This window comes from Plodia interpunctella, chromosome 24, assembly GCF_027563975.2.
Source record: "Plodia interpunctella isolate USDA-ARS_2022_Savannah chromosome 24, ilPloInte3.2, whole genome shotgun sequence".
In the NCBI taxonomy this organism is placed as follows: domain Eukaryota; kingdom Metazoa; phylum Arthropoda; class Insecta; order Lepidoptera; family Pyralidae; genus Plodia; species Plodia interpunctella.
In genome coordinates, this window is record NC_071317.1 from 1169170 (window position 1) to 1186236 (window position 17067).

Consider the following 17067-nt stretch of genomic DNA (forward strand, 5'->3'; position numbering starts at 1 on the left):
TATTAACAACGTAGTTAAGATCTTAATAATACGTTGAGATGTTCTTCTTCATAGTCGTATTCCTCATGGCTGAGGGTCATGGTTATTACGTAAAAGTAAAAAGTAAAAGTAAAGTAAAAAGTATTTATTTCGTCTCCATAGGCACAGAAAAATTACAAAAAACATAGAAAATATTGGTGGAGACTGGCGTCTGTTAAAGACTCAAGCCTGTGTAACAGTGCGCCATGCTCTTACAGCTTAGAATTAGAATTAGGTACATACATTTCATTAGTATTACAATTTTCTGAAGGATTACCGTTTTAAGGATGATTAGTATGAACTTACGAGCTAAATTATAAAGAGTGACGCATAACTTGTCATTCAGAATGAGGGTTAAAAATTAGTAAAAATTTAAAGATCTACAGTAATGTGTAATATGAAATAAGTCATGTAAACATAAGATACGTACCAACATAAATAAATAACGAATCAGATAAGAGGATGTAGAAGATTTTCCGTTTCGTCGTAATTAAGGGAAAACAAATAACTATGGATAGATTTTTTACAAGAGAAGGTAGAAAGTGTTACCAAAGCTAATTTTGAGTGAGCATTGTTGTATAAAAAGGGTCCGGTAAAACAAGGAAATCTATGTGCGAATTTCGTAGAGAAGAGAGAAGAGGTAGCTACAAGACGGTTACGTAGGTTCGGGTTATGACGAGTATTCCCGTGCTGTTGAGTAATGACCCGCAGGATGTATAGCTGTCGGACAGATAATACTTCACAATATTGGTATAGTTGGAATGTAGGATATAAAAATGGTTTGGAGGTACAGACCTTGAGAAGAGCTCGTTGAGCTCTTTCAAGTTTAATTAATATGGTCTTGCACGCTCCTCCCCAGGAGCTTATACAATATGTAAGTAACGACTGTCCTAAGGCAATATAAGCCATTTTCACGATCTTTGGGTGTGCCACATGTCTTAGTTTTTTAAATATATATATTAGTTTGCGAATTCTGCCAGCCATAGCATTAACATGTAATCTAAAGTTTAGATTTTGGTCTAATACAATACCTAGGTATTTCACAGATGCAGAAGGAGTTAGGGGAGTACAAAAACAAGTGTTGTTATGGTCAAAATGTGAGTGAGCAGTAATTGATAGTTTCGCAATAGCATTACGATGGGAGACTAAGTTATATATAGAGAAGTTTATAAGTTGGGTTTTTTGGACATTTAGTGTTAAAAGGTTGTGTAGTAGCCAATTTGAAACAGAGTTTAAGCCAATCTGAGCGTGACGGTATGTATCTTCCCAAGATTTTGCAAAAAATAGTAGTGCAGTGTCATCTGCGTAAGATATGACTTTACAGTGAGAAATATTTAGAGAAAACAGGTCGTTAATATAGACTAAAAATAGTGTGGGGCCCAGGATACTTCCCTGAGGAACTCCATACTGAATGGGAAGGTCAGAGCTTACTTTGTTGTTTATAGACACACATTGAGATCGATCAGTCAAGTAGCTTTCGAAGAGTTTCAGTTGAGTACCTCTTACACCTATAGAATCCAGCTTTTTCAGGAGGTTAGAGATCGAGACGGTATCGAAGGCCTTGGAAAAATCCAAAAACAGGCCTGCGCACTTGTTACCCTTATCAAGATTTCTAACTATAGTGTCAGTCAACTCATTAACAGCGTCGTTTGTAGATCTTCCTGTGCGAAAGCCATATTGGTTAGTGGAGAGGATGGAATGCGCTTCAAGGTAAGATTTGAGCCGGATATTAATGAGGCGCTCTAGAATTTTAGAAAGAGCCGGGAGAATGGATATAGGCCGGTAGTTGCTAGGAAGATCTTTCGCTCCACTTTTATATATGGGGTGGATTACAGCTTTCTTGAAAGCTGACGGAAAGATACCGGAGGATAGGGAGATATTGCAGATGTGGGTGATAAGGGGAGTTAATATTTTTTTGTTACGTTTTATAAATGATGAAGAGACATCATCCCAGCCAACAGCGCAGTCGTCTCTTAAAGAATCTATAATATTTTCTACCTCTTCAGCTGATGTGTCAAGAAGAACAAAAGAATTCAGGGATGTATTAGTTTTACAGTAGGGAGATGTAGGGGAAGTAGCAGTAGAGTTGATCTGACTTCTTATGTTTTCTGCAAGAGATTTACCGACATTGACAAAGTAAGAATTAACATGATTTAGAGAAGTCTCAAAAGTGGGTTTACAATCAAGTAGGTCACTAGACGTAGAAGGGGATTTTTCTAAATTAGTAACTCTCTTGACAGCTTTCCACAAGGCCTTGGAATTGTTGCCGGCTTTTTTAATAGTCTCTTTTTCGAAAGTTCTTTTTACCGATTTTATGGTGGCGTTACAAAATTTGCGATATCTTACATAAGTTGTGCGAAGTGTCATGTTGGTAGGATCTCTTAAGAGTTTTTTATGCAACTTATTTTTATTGCGAATACACCTAAGTAGTCCAGGAGTAATCCATGGCTTTAATATTCTATGACGGGCTGGAACGAGTGTAGTAGTGTGTAAGGAAATAAGATCTTTAAGTGTGTTAATTAGATAGTTAGCTGCAAAATTTGGGTCGGTTGAGTCGAGTAAAGGGGAAAAATCTGTGGTTAGCAGCGAGTGTGTTAAATTTTGATGGTCAACTCGAGTTTTTGTAGGTTTAGGTAAAATTGTTTTATTAATGTCTAAGGCCAGTAAAACAGAATAATGATCTGTTATTGTGTTTTCAATAACGAAGGAATGGGCTTGCAGGGAAGATTTTAAAAAGGCGTGATCGAGGCAGCTTTTTCGGCTTTCTTCGTATCTGGTAGGAAATGTATGGGTTGGTAGAAGGCCATGAAGGGCCAGGATGTTAAGGTAATCATCGTTTTCCTCGTCCAGACGGGTTGGCAATATGTCTATATTAATATCTCCGATGATTACAATATTTTTGTAATTCTTTAGGCTATCCAGAACGTTATTAAGTGATTGTGTGAATTTTGTAAAGTTTAGGAAGGCGCAGGGCCGATAGATGCCCAAGATTGCTGTTTCACTATTTAATTTTACTAGTAATGAGCTAGCTTCATCTATCGAAGGTTCAGTGATACTAATACCTAGGAGTTACGTGGAATTACGTGGAATGAAACATACACAACAACTTCCTTGGCATTATTAATGGAGTGATTTGCCATTGCCTTCTGCATTTCACACATAAGTTAATAAGAATCAACCAGTGTGCAGGTTTCCTCACGATGTTTTCCTTCACCGGAAGCAAGTGGTGGTCGATGAAAACTACTATACATGGGTCAGATTGGTATACAAACTCATGTGGCACGAGTAGGATTCGAACCTGGGACTTTTCGATCCACAGGCGGGCGTCTTACCCATTACACCACCACCGCTTCCACTGTTGGAATGTAAGGAAGTACATAAAAAGTAAACGATATATAAAACTTAAGATATAAATTAAAAAATGTCAGTAAATAAGATTTCTTTTTCGCTTTTAATTTGGTGAAATCTGGGAACCTGCTGTGTCCTCAATCCCCCTAACAATGGGAGAGCTATCCCCTGACCTGGACTCATGTGTAATCCTCATATATTATCTACCTGTCTCCGCTTGTTCAACCCGATTGGAAATATTCATCTTTTCAGCAGAATTCATATGCAATTGGCACAATTTTGAAGCTTACAGCGTATTTCTGTATCAGGTTTTTATCGTCCACGAATTTTTGATTTTGCTAATTATAATTTTCATTTTACACCATAATTCGAACCTGGGATCGAATTTTACTTATGCCACACACGTAATATTAATCTGAGTCATGTAATGAAAAGTATTTTAAAAAATAATCGTATATAGTCTTCAGAGAGACCTTATTGCATTCAACGCGTGACAAATAAATAATTCCAGTGCAGTAAACCGAGATTCCGTCGTCGGGAGCCGATCCAGATTGTCACGGAAACTGAGCGACGCGGATAATTTGAACTTTGTAGGATTATAGAACAAAAGCTGATAATATTGTTATCTAGAGTACAAGTTTCCTCACGATGTTTTCCTTCACCGGAAGCAAGTGGTGGTCTATGAAAAATCATTGACGAGTAGGATTCAAACCTGGGCCTTTTGATCACATGTGGACAGTCTTAACCACTGGACCACCACCGCTTCAAATAAATGAAAGCTAGTTGGAAACTTTCGCTCTGCATAATTATATACTAAACAACAGGTGTATTAAAAACTTTGTAACAAGGTCCGAAACGTCTGGGAAACAAATAAATAATATATAAATATATAAGGACAAATTACACAGATTGAGCTAGCCCCAAAGTAAGTTCGAGACTTGTGTTATGGGATACTAACTCAACGATAATATATTTTATAATAAATACATATATAGATAAACATCCAATCAGAAAAAGATCTTTTTCCATCATGACTCGACCGGGGACCTCTCGGTTCAGAGGCAAGCACTTTACCACTGCGCCACCGAGGTCGTCAAAACAAACAAAAAATGTATGCGAGCGCTTTAATAGGTACCTAATTGTTTAGTATATAAATGAAAGCTATATAATTATAATTGCCTATCGCTCTTATCTTATCCCACAGAATAACTCTTATTTGGAAACCTCTTTTCAAAGAATTTAATCTCGACTCCATTGTGCGTTTTGAATGGGCCCTTTGAAATATTAGCCAAGATAAGTATGAAAAGTAGTCCCGGACCGCGATGACCGATCGGACCCGCTCTGAGGTCTCATGATCGAGTGACAGTGGGTCACTTTGACGTTTACCTTAGGTCCAGTGGCGCCCTCACTTGTAACGATGAAACGTAGATTGATAATAATTGTAAAAATGCTGATGTCCTGCCCTAAAGTAAAACTACTACATACTGTATCTTAGGAATTTAATATTCAGATTTAATAGAAAGTGACAATTTTGAAGTTGTTACATGATGGAAGTACAAGTGACGTGCAATGTCAAACACTTTTCTCGCGCGCGGGGTCCTTGCTAAATCTGTGATTTTTATTTACAAATTTTACAATTTCCTGTCCAACATTATAATTAATATAAAGTAGAGAAACCAATGTAAATTCTTTGAACATCTCGAGAATTTTAACATATAACCTTGTTCTTCTCGTAAAATCGTATTTTAAGCTAATGTGTGTTTGTGCTCTTTCTGCAAATTTCAAACATTAAGTGCGATAGTGACAAAACATAATACTTTAGCTTAAAGTATGCTTTGACTTTTTTATAAATAACAGGGCAAGTCTTTTTTAACAAAACGTTTCCAGTCGAAAATATCAAATAAGCTAAGGCAAGTGTTGGAAACACCGTCCTCAATTTCACTTCCAAAACAAATGCTGCTTAAAAACAATGAAAAAGTGTGACGAAACTTAAATTAACTTGTTCAACTTACACAAGGACAGATGGGCGACAACTTTTGATCACGAAAAATTTAAAAACTTTGTTGTGGCAACATAATGGAATTATATTGAAAGTGCTTACTTTTTACGCACGTTATGTTTCAAAAGTTTCCATGTAAGTATGATATGAATAAATATAAATGTTCCTTCTGGGGTTTTTCGATTATAAGTATTCGTGAAGAAGGCATGGAAATTCATCTAATATTTATTTAGACCACGTATTTTTACGTAGACATTATTATTTCATTGGTCTCAATGTTTGACTGATAGAGAACACTACATGGCGATTTTGTTGGTACATATTTTTTTGCAATTTATCACAATAAATTAAATAAATAACCCATTACATATTTCATTTTGGGTAGTTTATTCTCATCTTTTCCTTCTAAACACCAAAACCTGACAACACAAAAGAAAAGAACAGATAAAAAATTCAAAACGTCACTTACCTACTCCCCCTAGCTTGGATTTCTTTCGAACACTTCAGCCCGGTTTACTGTTATAATGACCCTTTATTAACAATTTAATCAACAAACGACACGAAAAGGAAATTAAACCCTCCAACTTTGGACATAAAGTTCAAAACAAGATGTCAGATATAGCCAAAGATGGAAAGGATATGGGAAGCAGACTGACTTTTCGTTTGAGACTTCTAAAAATCTATTGGGCTGTATCTTGTTTTATGCAAACAGACCAGTTTTAGCCGGTTTTTCACCCAATGGTGGAGGTGCTGGGTTTTTGTGACCCATTGGGTCGGTAAATGTCATTTACTTAGTGGTCCTTTGCGTTTCTGCGTCTTTAATTGCGTCTTTTAAATGTAATTACAGATTTTTGACAGCTATTTAGGGAAATCTGACGCTTTGTTTTTTGGGTCAAATGATTTTTGTATTGTTATATTTTGCACGAGTTTAATCATTTTCTTCCAAATTGGTTTTTGGTTTATCAAGGTAATTTATGATAAACTCTCAGAGGTTTTCTAAAAAAATTTTATTTATTAGATTGTTTTCTACATCAACTTTACAAATCGAAAACTTTGACGTGGTTTTCCAAATTTCATAGCTTCTAATCAATAGTCCTTCTTTGTTGAATATAAATGAGGCCGTGATCAATGCGTGAGTGTTTATGTAGATATACACCAGCCAATGTTTATCTACATAAACACTCAAAATCTCGTCACTACCAGATAATAAATTTACCATAATAACTAATTCATCCCCAACAATATCTCAGCTCATATCTGCCCACCACTGAGCATAGACTCTCCTACGTCAACCTTCTTCATCCTTTTTATTAACGTGTTCCAGTGCTAATCTAATCCACGTACGATCTTCTCATGAGGGTGGCAGCTGAAAATCAGTGTTTATCCTTCGGGGTAACTTTAAGCTGAGCTGCTACCTTTTGTGCTTCTGTGGCACATACAAGTATGTTTAGTTTTAAGATTAGTTTTAAATTTGTTTTATTATCTTTTTGTATAGCGTGTGTTACAGGAGAGCAATAAATTTATTTATCTGTCCTTCTTGTCCCCAGGTGTCAGATGACATCGGCTACGTGGTGTACTCGGCTCTGGGCAGCTTCTACATACCTTCCTGCATCATGGTGTTCGTGTACATTAGGATATACTTCGCAGCCAAGGCCAGAGCTCGGAGGGGGATCAGGAAGAACCCTAGACCTAGACCTGTAAGTCTCTTCGCTGATTACTTTATAATACAGCTTGATCCAGGGCTACCAAAGTGATCTTATCATGACTAATATTATAAAGTTTGTTACCTCTTCAAGCTCTGTCTATTCAATCAATCTCCTTGAACTTTCGCATACATCTATTTCGAAGTATGGCGAAGGACATAGGGCACCTTTCATCCCGGAAAAATTACTGTTGCCGTGGGAAATTTACGCGAGCGAAACAGCGGACAAAAGATTCGTCGTGCCATGTTTAAGTCTATTGTTTTATAGTAGAAAGTATATTTACTGATATTTTCATAATACTGAGCAAGGCAGCATATATACGCTTATGACCATTTGAGAGAAGACAACGTGACGTAAAGAAAAACTGAAATAAATTATACAATATTGTGATGTTCAGTCTCTCATTGCGACAACGACAATCCTTCCTAAATTAAGCGTAGTAATAACTATGGCAATGATGCGTACTGTAAATGTGCTATTCGTTTCTTGAATTTCATAAAAGCACTACAAGTTTTGCAGTGTTTTTGTGATATACATATTGTTTTTCCACTAAAACTCGCGATAGGAATGTAGGTCCCATTAGCTTTGTGAGTTCTACTAGCAAATTATGTATTTTATGATCTGACTAATAAAGAATTATAAATTATTTCATCACAGAACGAGCAGCAGACGAGCTTTACCAACCCGAAGGGCACGCGTCCGATGCCGGTCACCCATCCGATGCCAGCGGGTCATCTGAGTACCAATAATAATGGGTAAGTACCTGCATTATAGTATTTACTCCCGTATTTACTGTATGTCTCTTATTTGTATCTCTATGTATATAAACTGTTACATAAATGAGCACCTAAATTTCTTTCTCCTCTCTGGCCGACACCTGTGGCCTAGTGGTCATTATGGATAACCTGGAGGCCCCGGGTTCGATCCCCGGTCAGCTCAAGATGAAAAAATTATCTTTTTCAGATTGACCTGGGTCTTGGATAAAAGTTATTGTTGTCAAGTTAGTAATAACTGTAAATTGACTGCATGACGGGTATAGAAAAATTACGAAAGATGTGACAGACAGGGAATTTCTGAATAAATGATTTGTTTTTGGAGAATCGAAAACAGTGTGTGTGTGCAGGCATCACACCAATGTTAGCAATAACACACTTGATATGAATGAATGAGTTGCTTTACTACGGAAAACGCTTTAAAATATTATACAGATTATAATATTATACAGAGGTAAGCGTTTGTGAGTTTGTATGTTTGAGGCGGTTAATCTCCGAAACTACCAAAGCGATTTCAAAAATAGGGATGTAATTTGAAGTAACCTATGGAGAAGGTATCTTTCATCCTGGAAATATTACTGTACCCGTGGGAAAATTCAGCCCGATCTCTTAAGAGTTTTTCGTTTTTAATTATTTTTTTCATCAGCACTCGATCACAATCATAATATGTTTCAGTAGGTATACCTTTTGACTATATACTAATCTGTGTACTTACATAGTTATTATTACTTATAAAAAAAATTATACATAAATTTATATTTAAAAAATGGTAAGCACTTCAGGCATGATAGGGACTAACAATGTTTTAATGAGTTTCTTTCGGCATTTCTTCTCAGCAGTGGTCGTTCCGAAATGCTAGTAGTTTGTAGCTTTGGTAAATATCATTTAATTTAGAATATGACGTGAAAAAGTGCTTGTTATGACCTAATATCTGAATAAATGATTTGATTTGGGCAAAAGCTAATAAAAATATATATAATAATTAAAATATATCTCAATGTAGACGGACGGGAACACACATACGATCTTGGGCTTGGAGGCCGCCGGGTGCGTTCGTTGTTATTCCTCTGGCAGCCTTCCTAATCTTACATCCCTCGGGAGTGGCTTGGTTTATAACGCTTGGCATCGTGGCTTTTCCTGAAGTGAATGAATGAATGACCGAATGGTTTATAGCTGTAAGCATGGTACAAACATGTCATTAATGAAATTGTCTGGTGAAGTTTTAAACTTGAGAATAATAATGAAACTATTTGTTGAACCGAATTAGTTAGAAAAGCTTGCTAATTTCTACCCGAAAAGGGGATTTTTAATTTCGTATTTTGTCAAGTTCATTGGCAACATGATTATTATATCTTTTCGAAATCCTTGTCCTTTTATTTAACATCAATCTTGTAGAATCAAGAAAAAAAAATATTGTTTTTTGCGAATTATTTTCATCTAAATATTAGTATAGTATATTAGTTATTAAATATTTAAATTTAAATTTTGTATTTCCAGCGAAAGCCAGATATCAACTATAGAAACACCGCAAGTTCAAATACCTACAGTGACCTGTGACCTTGCATCTGACATCTCCACAAGTGAAGCGGGGGACACACTGCCGCCCCCGCCTGAAGAAGGAAAACACACCCTAAAGGTAAGCAGATAAAGCTCTGATTCCAATGATTTGCTACGCGTTCTGAGGAGCGGTTGTACCGATTTTGATATAGTTTTTTTTTTTTTTTATTAAAAAGATAACCGAGAGTGTTCTGAGCTATGTTGGCAAACGTGCGTTAAGCCATTTGGAAACCGTCAACTCTTATCTAGCAATTGAGAGGATGCCAGCCAGCGACTTTCGGAGTCGGGGTTTACATACATTTTTGATTTAGTTTTTATATGTAGTGATAATGTTTGTAAAACGTCGAATGAATTAACGAAATTCAAAGGCATTTCGAAGTTAATGATAATTTGGCCCGTCCCTCATCACCTGCAGACGTCGCCAGTCAGTAATCCCAATGTAATTAGTTTAGGGATCGTGATAAGATCCAGAGATTAGAGAGTACATCTTATAGCAAACCAGTAGGCCAAGATACTAAAGTAATAGTTAAACTATACTAACGATATTTTTCACGTTCTTCTCTCTAGTTTCTTTCGGGGCTGTGACGCCATGAAGTCTAGAATCATAAAATTTTTGATTGTGACTTTACAACCCCCTTTGGCAATGTTGTTGCCCAGCAGATGACAAAGCCATGTGAACTTTTATTCGCCTCGTACGACATCCAAATTACTATTAATATAAAATTTGACGTGAAAAAGTGTCTGTGAAACTCTAATTTGGAATTCAGACGATCGACGCGGTAAAATTGTTTTAAATTGATTTTAAATTTAATTAAACAAAATTTGACACTGCAGAAAGAAACTAATGTGTACACAGTAAACAAAGACCGAAACACAAAATAAAAATAGGCACAGATGTAGCACTTCATTCAGTAAATGCTCAAGACTATGTAACATTTAGATGGATATCGCCATAGAAAAAAACTATATATTTTTTGAAACCGAGGGAATTTTATTAAAACTTGTGTCATGTCAAAAACTTAGCCAAAGACTAGATAGTTAATTGTTAATTTGTGTTCTGCCGTAGAATAAGATGTCGTGCGAGGTGAGTAAGGGAAACATAGCATTAGCAGCTGATATTCAATAATAATCATAAAAAATATGGTTAATTTGTTACTTTGTGGTATCACAACAACCACACACGGGCCATATTTGCTAGCTGTTCAATTCTGTATGAAGATATTACTGTAACTTACTTGTACACAGAAGGTTTTGTCTACATAAAAATTACTCATATTATCAAAAATACTTAATAAATTAATTATCATCAATATAACATAAAACGTATCCGTTACTGAGTGAGTGACTGACTGACTGACAACGTACAGCCGAAACTACTGGGCGTAGGAAGCTGAAATTTGGCATGTAGGTTCCCTGGGGAGTGTAGGTGAGCACTAAGAAAGGATTTTTGGAAATTCTGCGAGATTTTCATTCTGTGAGAGGGGTGAAAACCGTTTATATGAAAGTTCTACACCATTAAAGTTAGTGACTTGAAAATTGATTTTGGTTGTTTACAACAAATTCATGAAAACGTGTTTCAGATTTTCTGAAAATTAACCCTCAACGCCTTCAAGAGGGGGTGAAAGATTGTATGGAACTTAATACAAATTTCAAAATAAAAAGCTGAAAATTGGTAAACATACTCTTCATCATTTTTCTTAAAGAATGACCGAAATTTTACAATGAAATTCACGCGGGCGAAGCTGCGGACAAAAGCTAGTCTATACTATCATTTAAAGAGGTAAGCGTTTATGACTTTGTGAGTTCGTATGTTTGAGGCGGGTAATCTCCGAAACTACCGAACCGATTTTAAAAATTATTTCACCATTAGAAAGGCACATTATAAAAGATTGCTATAGCCTATATTTTTATCTCAAAATTCTCAGGGGAGCGAAGCCGGGCAACATCTAGTCTTATATAAAAGAGTAAAGTAAATTGATTTTTTTTTGCTGTTTTAAATGAAATAACCCACATTCTGTGTTGTCGTGATTCTGTACTCATACTATTGTACCTAGAGCCTAGTGGAATTATGCCCTAAAACGTTGAGTGCATGCGAGAGATAGGAAGACGGCATACAACCTGCGAATTTGTGATGACATTTTTGAATATTAGGTCGGCTCCATACTAACGCCGAACTCCGACACATGCCAACGCGAATGTATGAACATTAAATTGTTTGTATGTGAGCTTTTATTTACTGCAACGAAAAACCGGCAATGTACGTCTAAACGTTATATATTCATTTTATTTCAGTACAAAATACTAATATTATAAATGCGAAAGTATGTTTGTTTGTTTGTTACCCTCTTCACGCTCTATCTACTCAACCAATCTTGGCGTTTTCCATACGTGTAGTTTGAAGTATGGAGAAAGACATAGGGTACCTTTCATCAAGTAAAAATTACTGTTCCCGCGGTATATAGCTAGTAATTAATAGTGTAGAACTTAGCACTTTGTGGTCTCTCGTTGGCAATCAATTGATGAATTTTACTTGCTATATAATGTAGGTACTATATTATATTTATGTAATATATTTATTTATAACAAAAATTATAAGCCCTTCTGGCATGATTGGCCTGTTGAAAAATTTGTTTCTTTTGGCATTTCTTCTCGGCAGTGATCGTTCCGAAATTCTACTAGTTTATAGCTTTGGTAAACATTCTTTAATTTATATTATGACGTGAAAAATTGCCTTTGAGAATCTTTATTTCTGAATAAATGGTTTGATTTTGATTTGATAACATTTTTTACAATGCTAAATAAAAAAAAATATTTCCAGAGTATTTAAATTTTTAAAAGGATTCATGTACCTATTACGACACAACTTTTGATCACACTTTGAATCTTTGACTTTCACTCGCGAATCTCATGCGTCATTATCTTGTTCCCACAGGTGGTAACATCAGCGCAAGTAACAAAGAACCCCCTGGCATCATGTCCACACAGAAGCTCCACCTTGTCCGTAAACGGTGAGCTACAACTGCAGCAAAGGTGTCGAGCTCCAAGCGTGGCCGTAGACGCTGACATGGTCTCTGAACTAGAACCTTCTTCCTCAGATTCCGGAGTCGTAAGCCGCTGTGGAGGCGTCAAGCCCCTTAAACTGCGCATCTTCAAAAAGTCCGACAGACGACAGGAAAAAGCACAGCGGTCCAAATCGGAACTCGAACCTGCACTCCCTAAACCGCATAAACCGCGCGATCCCGAAAGAGAGAAGAAGAGATTAGCAAGAAAGAAAGAGAAAAGAGCTACTTTAATATTAGGCTTAATTATGGGCAGTTTTATAGCATGTTGGCTGCCATTTTTCTTCCTGTATATACTTAAAGCTGCGTGTAGGATGTGCGTGATACCGCCGAACGCGTTCGCGATAGCGTTCTGGTTGGGATACATGAATTCGGTGTTGAATCCAGTGATTTACACGATTTTCAATAAGGACTTTAGGAGGGCCTTTCGGAGGATATTGTTCAAGTGATGTTTGGCTTACCTGTGCTGCTATAGGTGCGTTGCTAACCGCATCTTGTTAGCTCAGAGGAGGGCAGCACCAGGTCTTTACAATGCTCGTTAATCATCTTCATTCAATTTGTGATATGCTAGGTTTCTTTGGCTGAAGTTATATAAATAAATAAATAAATAATAAATAAATAAATAGGGACAAATGACACAGATTGAGCTAGCCCCAAAGTAAGTTCGAAACTTGTGTTATGGGATACTAACTCAACGATACTATATTTTATAACAAATACATATATAAATAAACATCCAAGACCGGGGCCAATCAGAAAAAGATCATTTTCCATCATGACCCGAACGGGGATCGAACCCGGGACCTCTCGGTTCAGTAGCAAGAACTTTACCACTGCGCCACCAAGGTCGTCTAAGTTTTTCGCGCTTATATATACATAGCTATGTTAATAAATATATAAAAGGGACCTGTTCCTATTAGCACAACCATTTGTATACTAGGTTGAGCTACTTAGCTTCACATCGCAAATAATCTGTCTGTTCATGACCACGGCGACTGCGAAATCGTTGAAACGTCAGCTAAAATAAATAAATAAAGGTTTATGCTAAGTCTTGTGAATATTATTATTGTATGTAGTCATAAATATGCCCAAACAGACTTCTATAGTGATTATAAAATTACTTTGAAATATTTTTACGGTCACGCAGGATATATTTTGTGCTTTGTGAATTTTTGGTCAAATATATAGATAATAAATTCCGAATAAAATGTATTCCAAATACTTAAACAATAAAAATACGGTTAAATTAATGTATTTACCGATAAAATTAAAACGGAAGTAATTCTTAAATCTACATTATTAATATTAAAATGATTTCATGTGTAATTGGTATGAAAATAAAAATCTTTATTTGAATTGGACATAAATACATATTTTTTTTAAAACGTTGGTAATCAACGTCACTTTCAGTATACATTACAGACAATCATGGAATTTTAGGTATTCCGTATAACGAAGTACTTACTAGGACCATGGTAAGTAGGTAGGTACTAAATCCATGCCAGCCAATCGATTAAAAAACATTTGCATAGTGTTATTTACATCAGTTACTGATATTGTTTACCTACCTGATTTAATTATTCCGTGAACACGGGTCAGTATCCCAATCGAAAAGTCTAAAATAGTAAAGTATGTGCCAGGATTTTCAACTACAAATTCATATAACTTCAGCCTTGGACCACTGGAAGATATATACTAGTTAATTACTACACAACTTATAACCTAAATGCATTATTGTAACCTTGTGACGTCTTAGGTGCGCTTGTTACTGTGTTTAGATTTTATTAGATATTGTATCAGTCGCTTTATATAAAGAATCAGTATTTTACAAAAAATATTCAATCAAATATATATTTTTTTATTAATAATAAAAAAAATGACGATATTGGCTTATATACACATTAAAATGAGTTTAATAATATAAAAAAATGCTTGAATTTTAATGATTTTGATTTATTATGTAAGTTAAGTAAAAACTTTTATTTGAATTAATAAAAAGTTTGAAAGACACAATTATTAATCAATATTAATAAAAAGTAACAAATAAACAATATTAAGTATATTTATTTTTTACCAAAAAATACTGGTTCTATACATAACACGATCAAAATAATAATTTGCTCTAAAAAATTGAATTGTAAAGAAATAAAATTGATTTATTTGTAGTAGATTTTTTTAATATTCGTAGCGAAACCATAGATTATTTAGAAATAAATACTAAACTGCAACACTGACGGATTTGAAACATTATATAGTAATTATAAAATTCCTTTAAACACTGTAACATATTACTAAAGGAATTTCATAGCTTTAAATAAAACATTGAAAAAAAAAACATAGCTTATTTATATTTAGAATTGCATTGAAAGCTAGTGACTATCGCGGAATATAAGAGTATATATTTTAGAATTTTCTAACATATAATGTTGTAAACAAATATATGTTGTGTCGAAAATACATACTTTCATATTTCCGACACCCTTCCAGACCTATACGCTTAAGATATGTACAAATAATTGTAGTTTTTTGTCTAATTCTTTGCTAAATTGTGATGTCCTAAGATACCTAAGAACAAGTCACACATATTCAAAACTTTTTGAAGTATTGTCTTTTCATACAAATATAGAAGAATTAACGTATACAAATTAAAACAAGAAAATCAATATTATTATCACATAAACATGAATATTGTTAGTTAAAGCTTTAAGAAATCACGTGGTCATCATTTTATTTACAAAATTAAGAGATTTTAGATGTTTTTCTATAACGTTATTATTTTCAAACATTTTATTTAAAGGATGGATGAATTGTATATTCCATAAATAAAAGTAAATACAAAGGTTTTCATAATAGAATTCACTACTAAATCCTAGTACTGGTTCTAATATCTAAAATCTATGTCGTCCTGTAGAATATCAAAGATATAATGAGAATAAATAATTTTAATTATTTTATGAAAAGACATACTGAACACTAATCACTGAATTCATTCATACATTTTCACCAAACAGATTAAAATCATTGTAAAGTTGAGGTGTAGTAGGCTGGACGTAATGTAATCATTTCTAACAATAATACCAATCACTTAATTTTTTTTATATAAGTAGTTATACTAGGAGATAAATTTATATTTTTCTTTAAAAGTTATAATAAATTAAATACTATAGGTATTTAATTACCATTGTAAACCATTAGCTGTATTCCAAAATTTTAACTTCCGATAAAATTTAAATACATAATTTAATATAGTTTGCATTGCGGTGAATGAAAAAGATAGTATTTAAATTTTAGATAATAGAGGTTTAGGTAATATTTATTGGCAGTAATTTTATTATAACAATTGCAAATTAATTTTATGTTTACAATATGTCCAGTCATCAGTAGGGTAAACTGTAAACAATAATAAAAATGACTGTGCCTCTGTGCCTATCAATCGAGCACTATTCAACAATAAAATGCACTTAATTATATATATTTACGTATCTTACTAAATATACGTTTAATAAATATGTAGTATATTTCTTTACAAATTGTTTCCAATTAATAACTGATATTATTTGTAAGCGCTGGTCGCGATTATCGTCCAGTTTTTTTTTTTTTTTGTCTTTCGAATATATGTAAATATTGTACTTATGTACATTAAGATGTATAGTAGACGATAATGAAACTAATTAAACCAAAAGAACACCAAATATACTTCATGTAAATTTTTCTAATTATATTTCTAATCTTATGAATAAATATTATCCAATAATCCATATTATTATATAACCTATACGTATACGTCTCATTTAGCGAACTGTCAAGTTCCTTCCAAATCGTAGAAAAGAATATGTTTTTCTGTTCAATTATATATCTATAACTTGATAAGCGATTAGATTTTTATTGATTAAAATCAAAAGCATACTTATGATTAGAATATAATGCTGAACTTTCCTTTTAATATCAACTATTCCTACGACTGATCATAGTTAATAAATATCTTTTCAACCTATTATAAATGTACATTCATTATGTACATATTTCCAATTCCAAAATATATAATAAATATATATATATATTAAAAAAAACAACAACGACAATTTAATTCTAAATCGGTGTAATCTAGACTATGCGTTGTAACTTTTTAATAATACTTTAGAATTAAGTAGATGAATATATATTAATATAATAATTAATTAATTAATTAATAACTTTGCAACACCATTGCTGTTTTAGAAATATAGTTTTAAAATAAGTAACTTATTGTATTGAAGTTTGGAGCAATAGTAAAAGCATGTCTATTTGTTTTGTTTTCCTATTAACGTTTTCATATAGTCTTCCAGCGTGTGTGTGATCTAATTAAAATAAATATAATTAAATTTATGCATATAATATATGTTTTTTTTTTTTTTAAGTAACACAAACTTCGTAGAATTGTTTTCGCACGATTATTGTTCAACATTTTTTTTTATGGTTGTAATAGTTACCACATATTTTAATAATAGTTATTAATGTTAAGTTGATAATGCGGAAAACTTAAGAATATCTAGAACAACACCACTATGCACTGAGCCCTTGCTTTTGGTGTAAGTTCTATTTCAAATATTTTTTGGTTTATACCAAAAAGT

At 33.8% G+C, this 17067-nt stretch overlaps 1 protein-coding gene across 2 annotated transcripts in view; it reads left to right on the forward strand.

Annotated features, from left to right (window-relative positions):
- The window catches only part of Octalpha2R (alpha2-adrenergic-like octopamine receptor), a 398792-nt gene extending 381942 nt beyond the window's left edge, over positions 1 to 16850 (forward strand). Inside the window, exons 5-9 of one of the 2 annotated variants that reach the window (XM_053763725.1) lie at positions 6913 to 7062; positions 7726 to 7823; positions 9339 to 9477; positions 12331 to 12406; positions 12494 to 16850. In XM_053763725.1, the coding sequence (XP_053619700.1) occupies positions 6913 to 7062; positions 7726 to 7823; positions 9339 to 9477; positions 12331 to 12406; positions 12494 to 12906 (876 nt within the window). In that variant the 3' untranslated portion in view covers positions 12907 to 16850. Of the gene's footprint in view, positions 1 to 6912; positions 7063 to 7725; positions 7824 to 9338; positions 9478 to 12330 lie in introns of both variants that reach the window. The other variant, XM_053763722.1, reaches the window with a different exon arrangement.
- Positions 16851 to 17067: the final 217 nt, after the last annotated feature.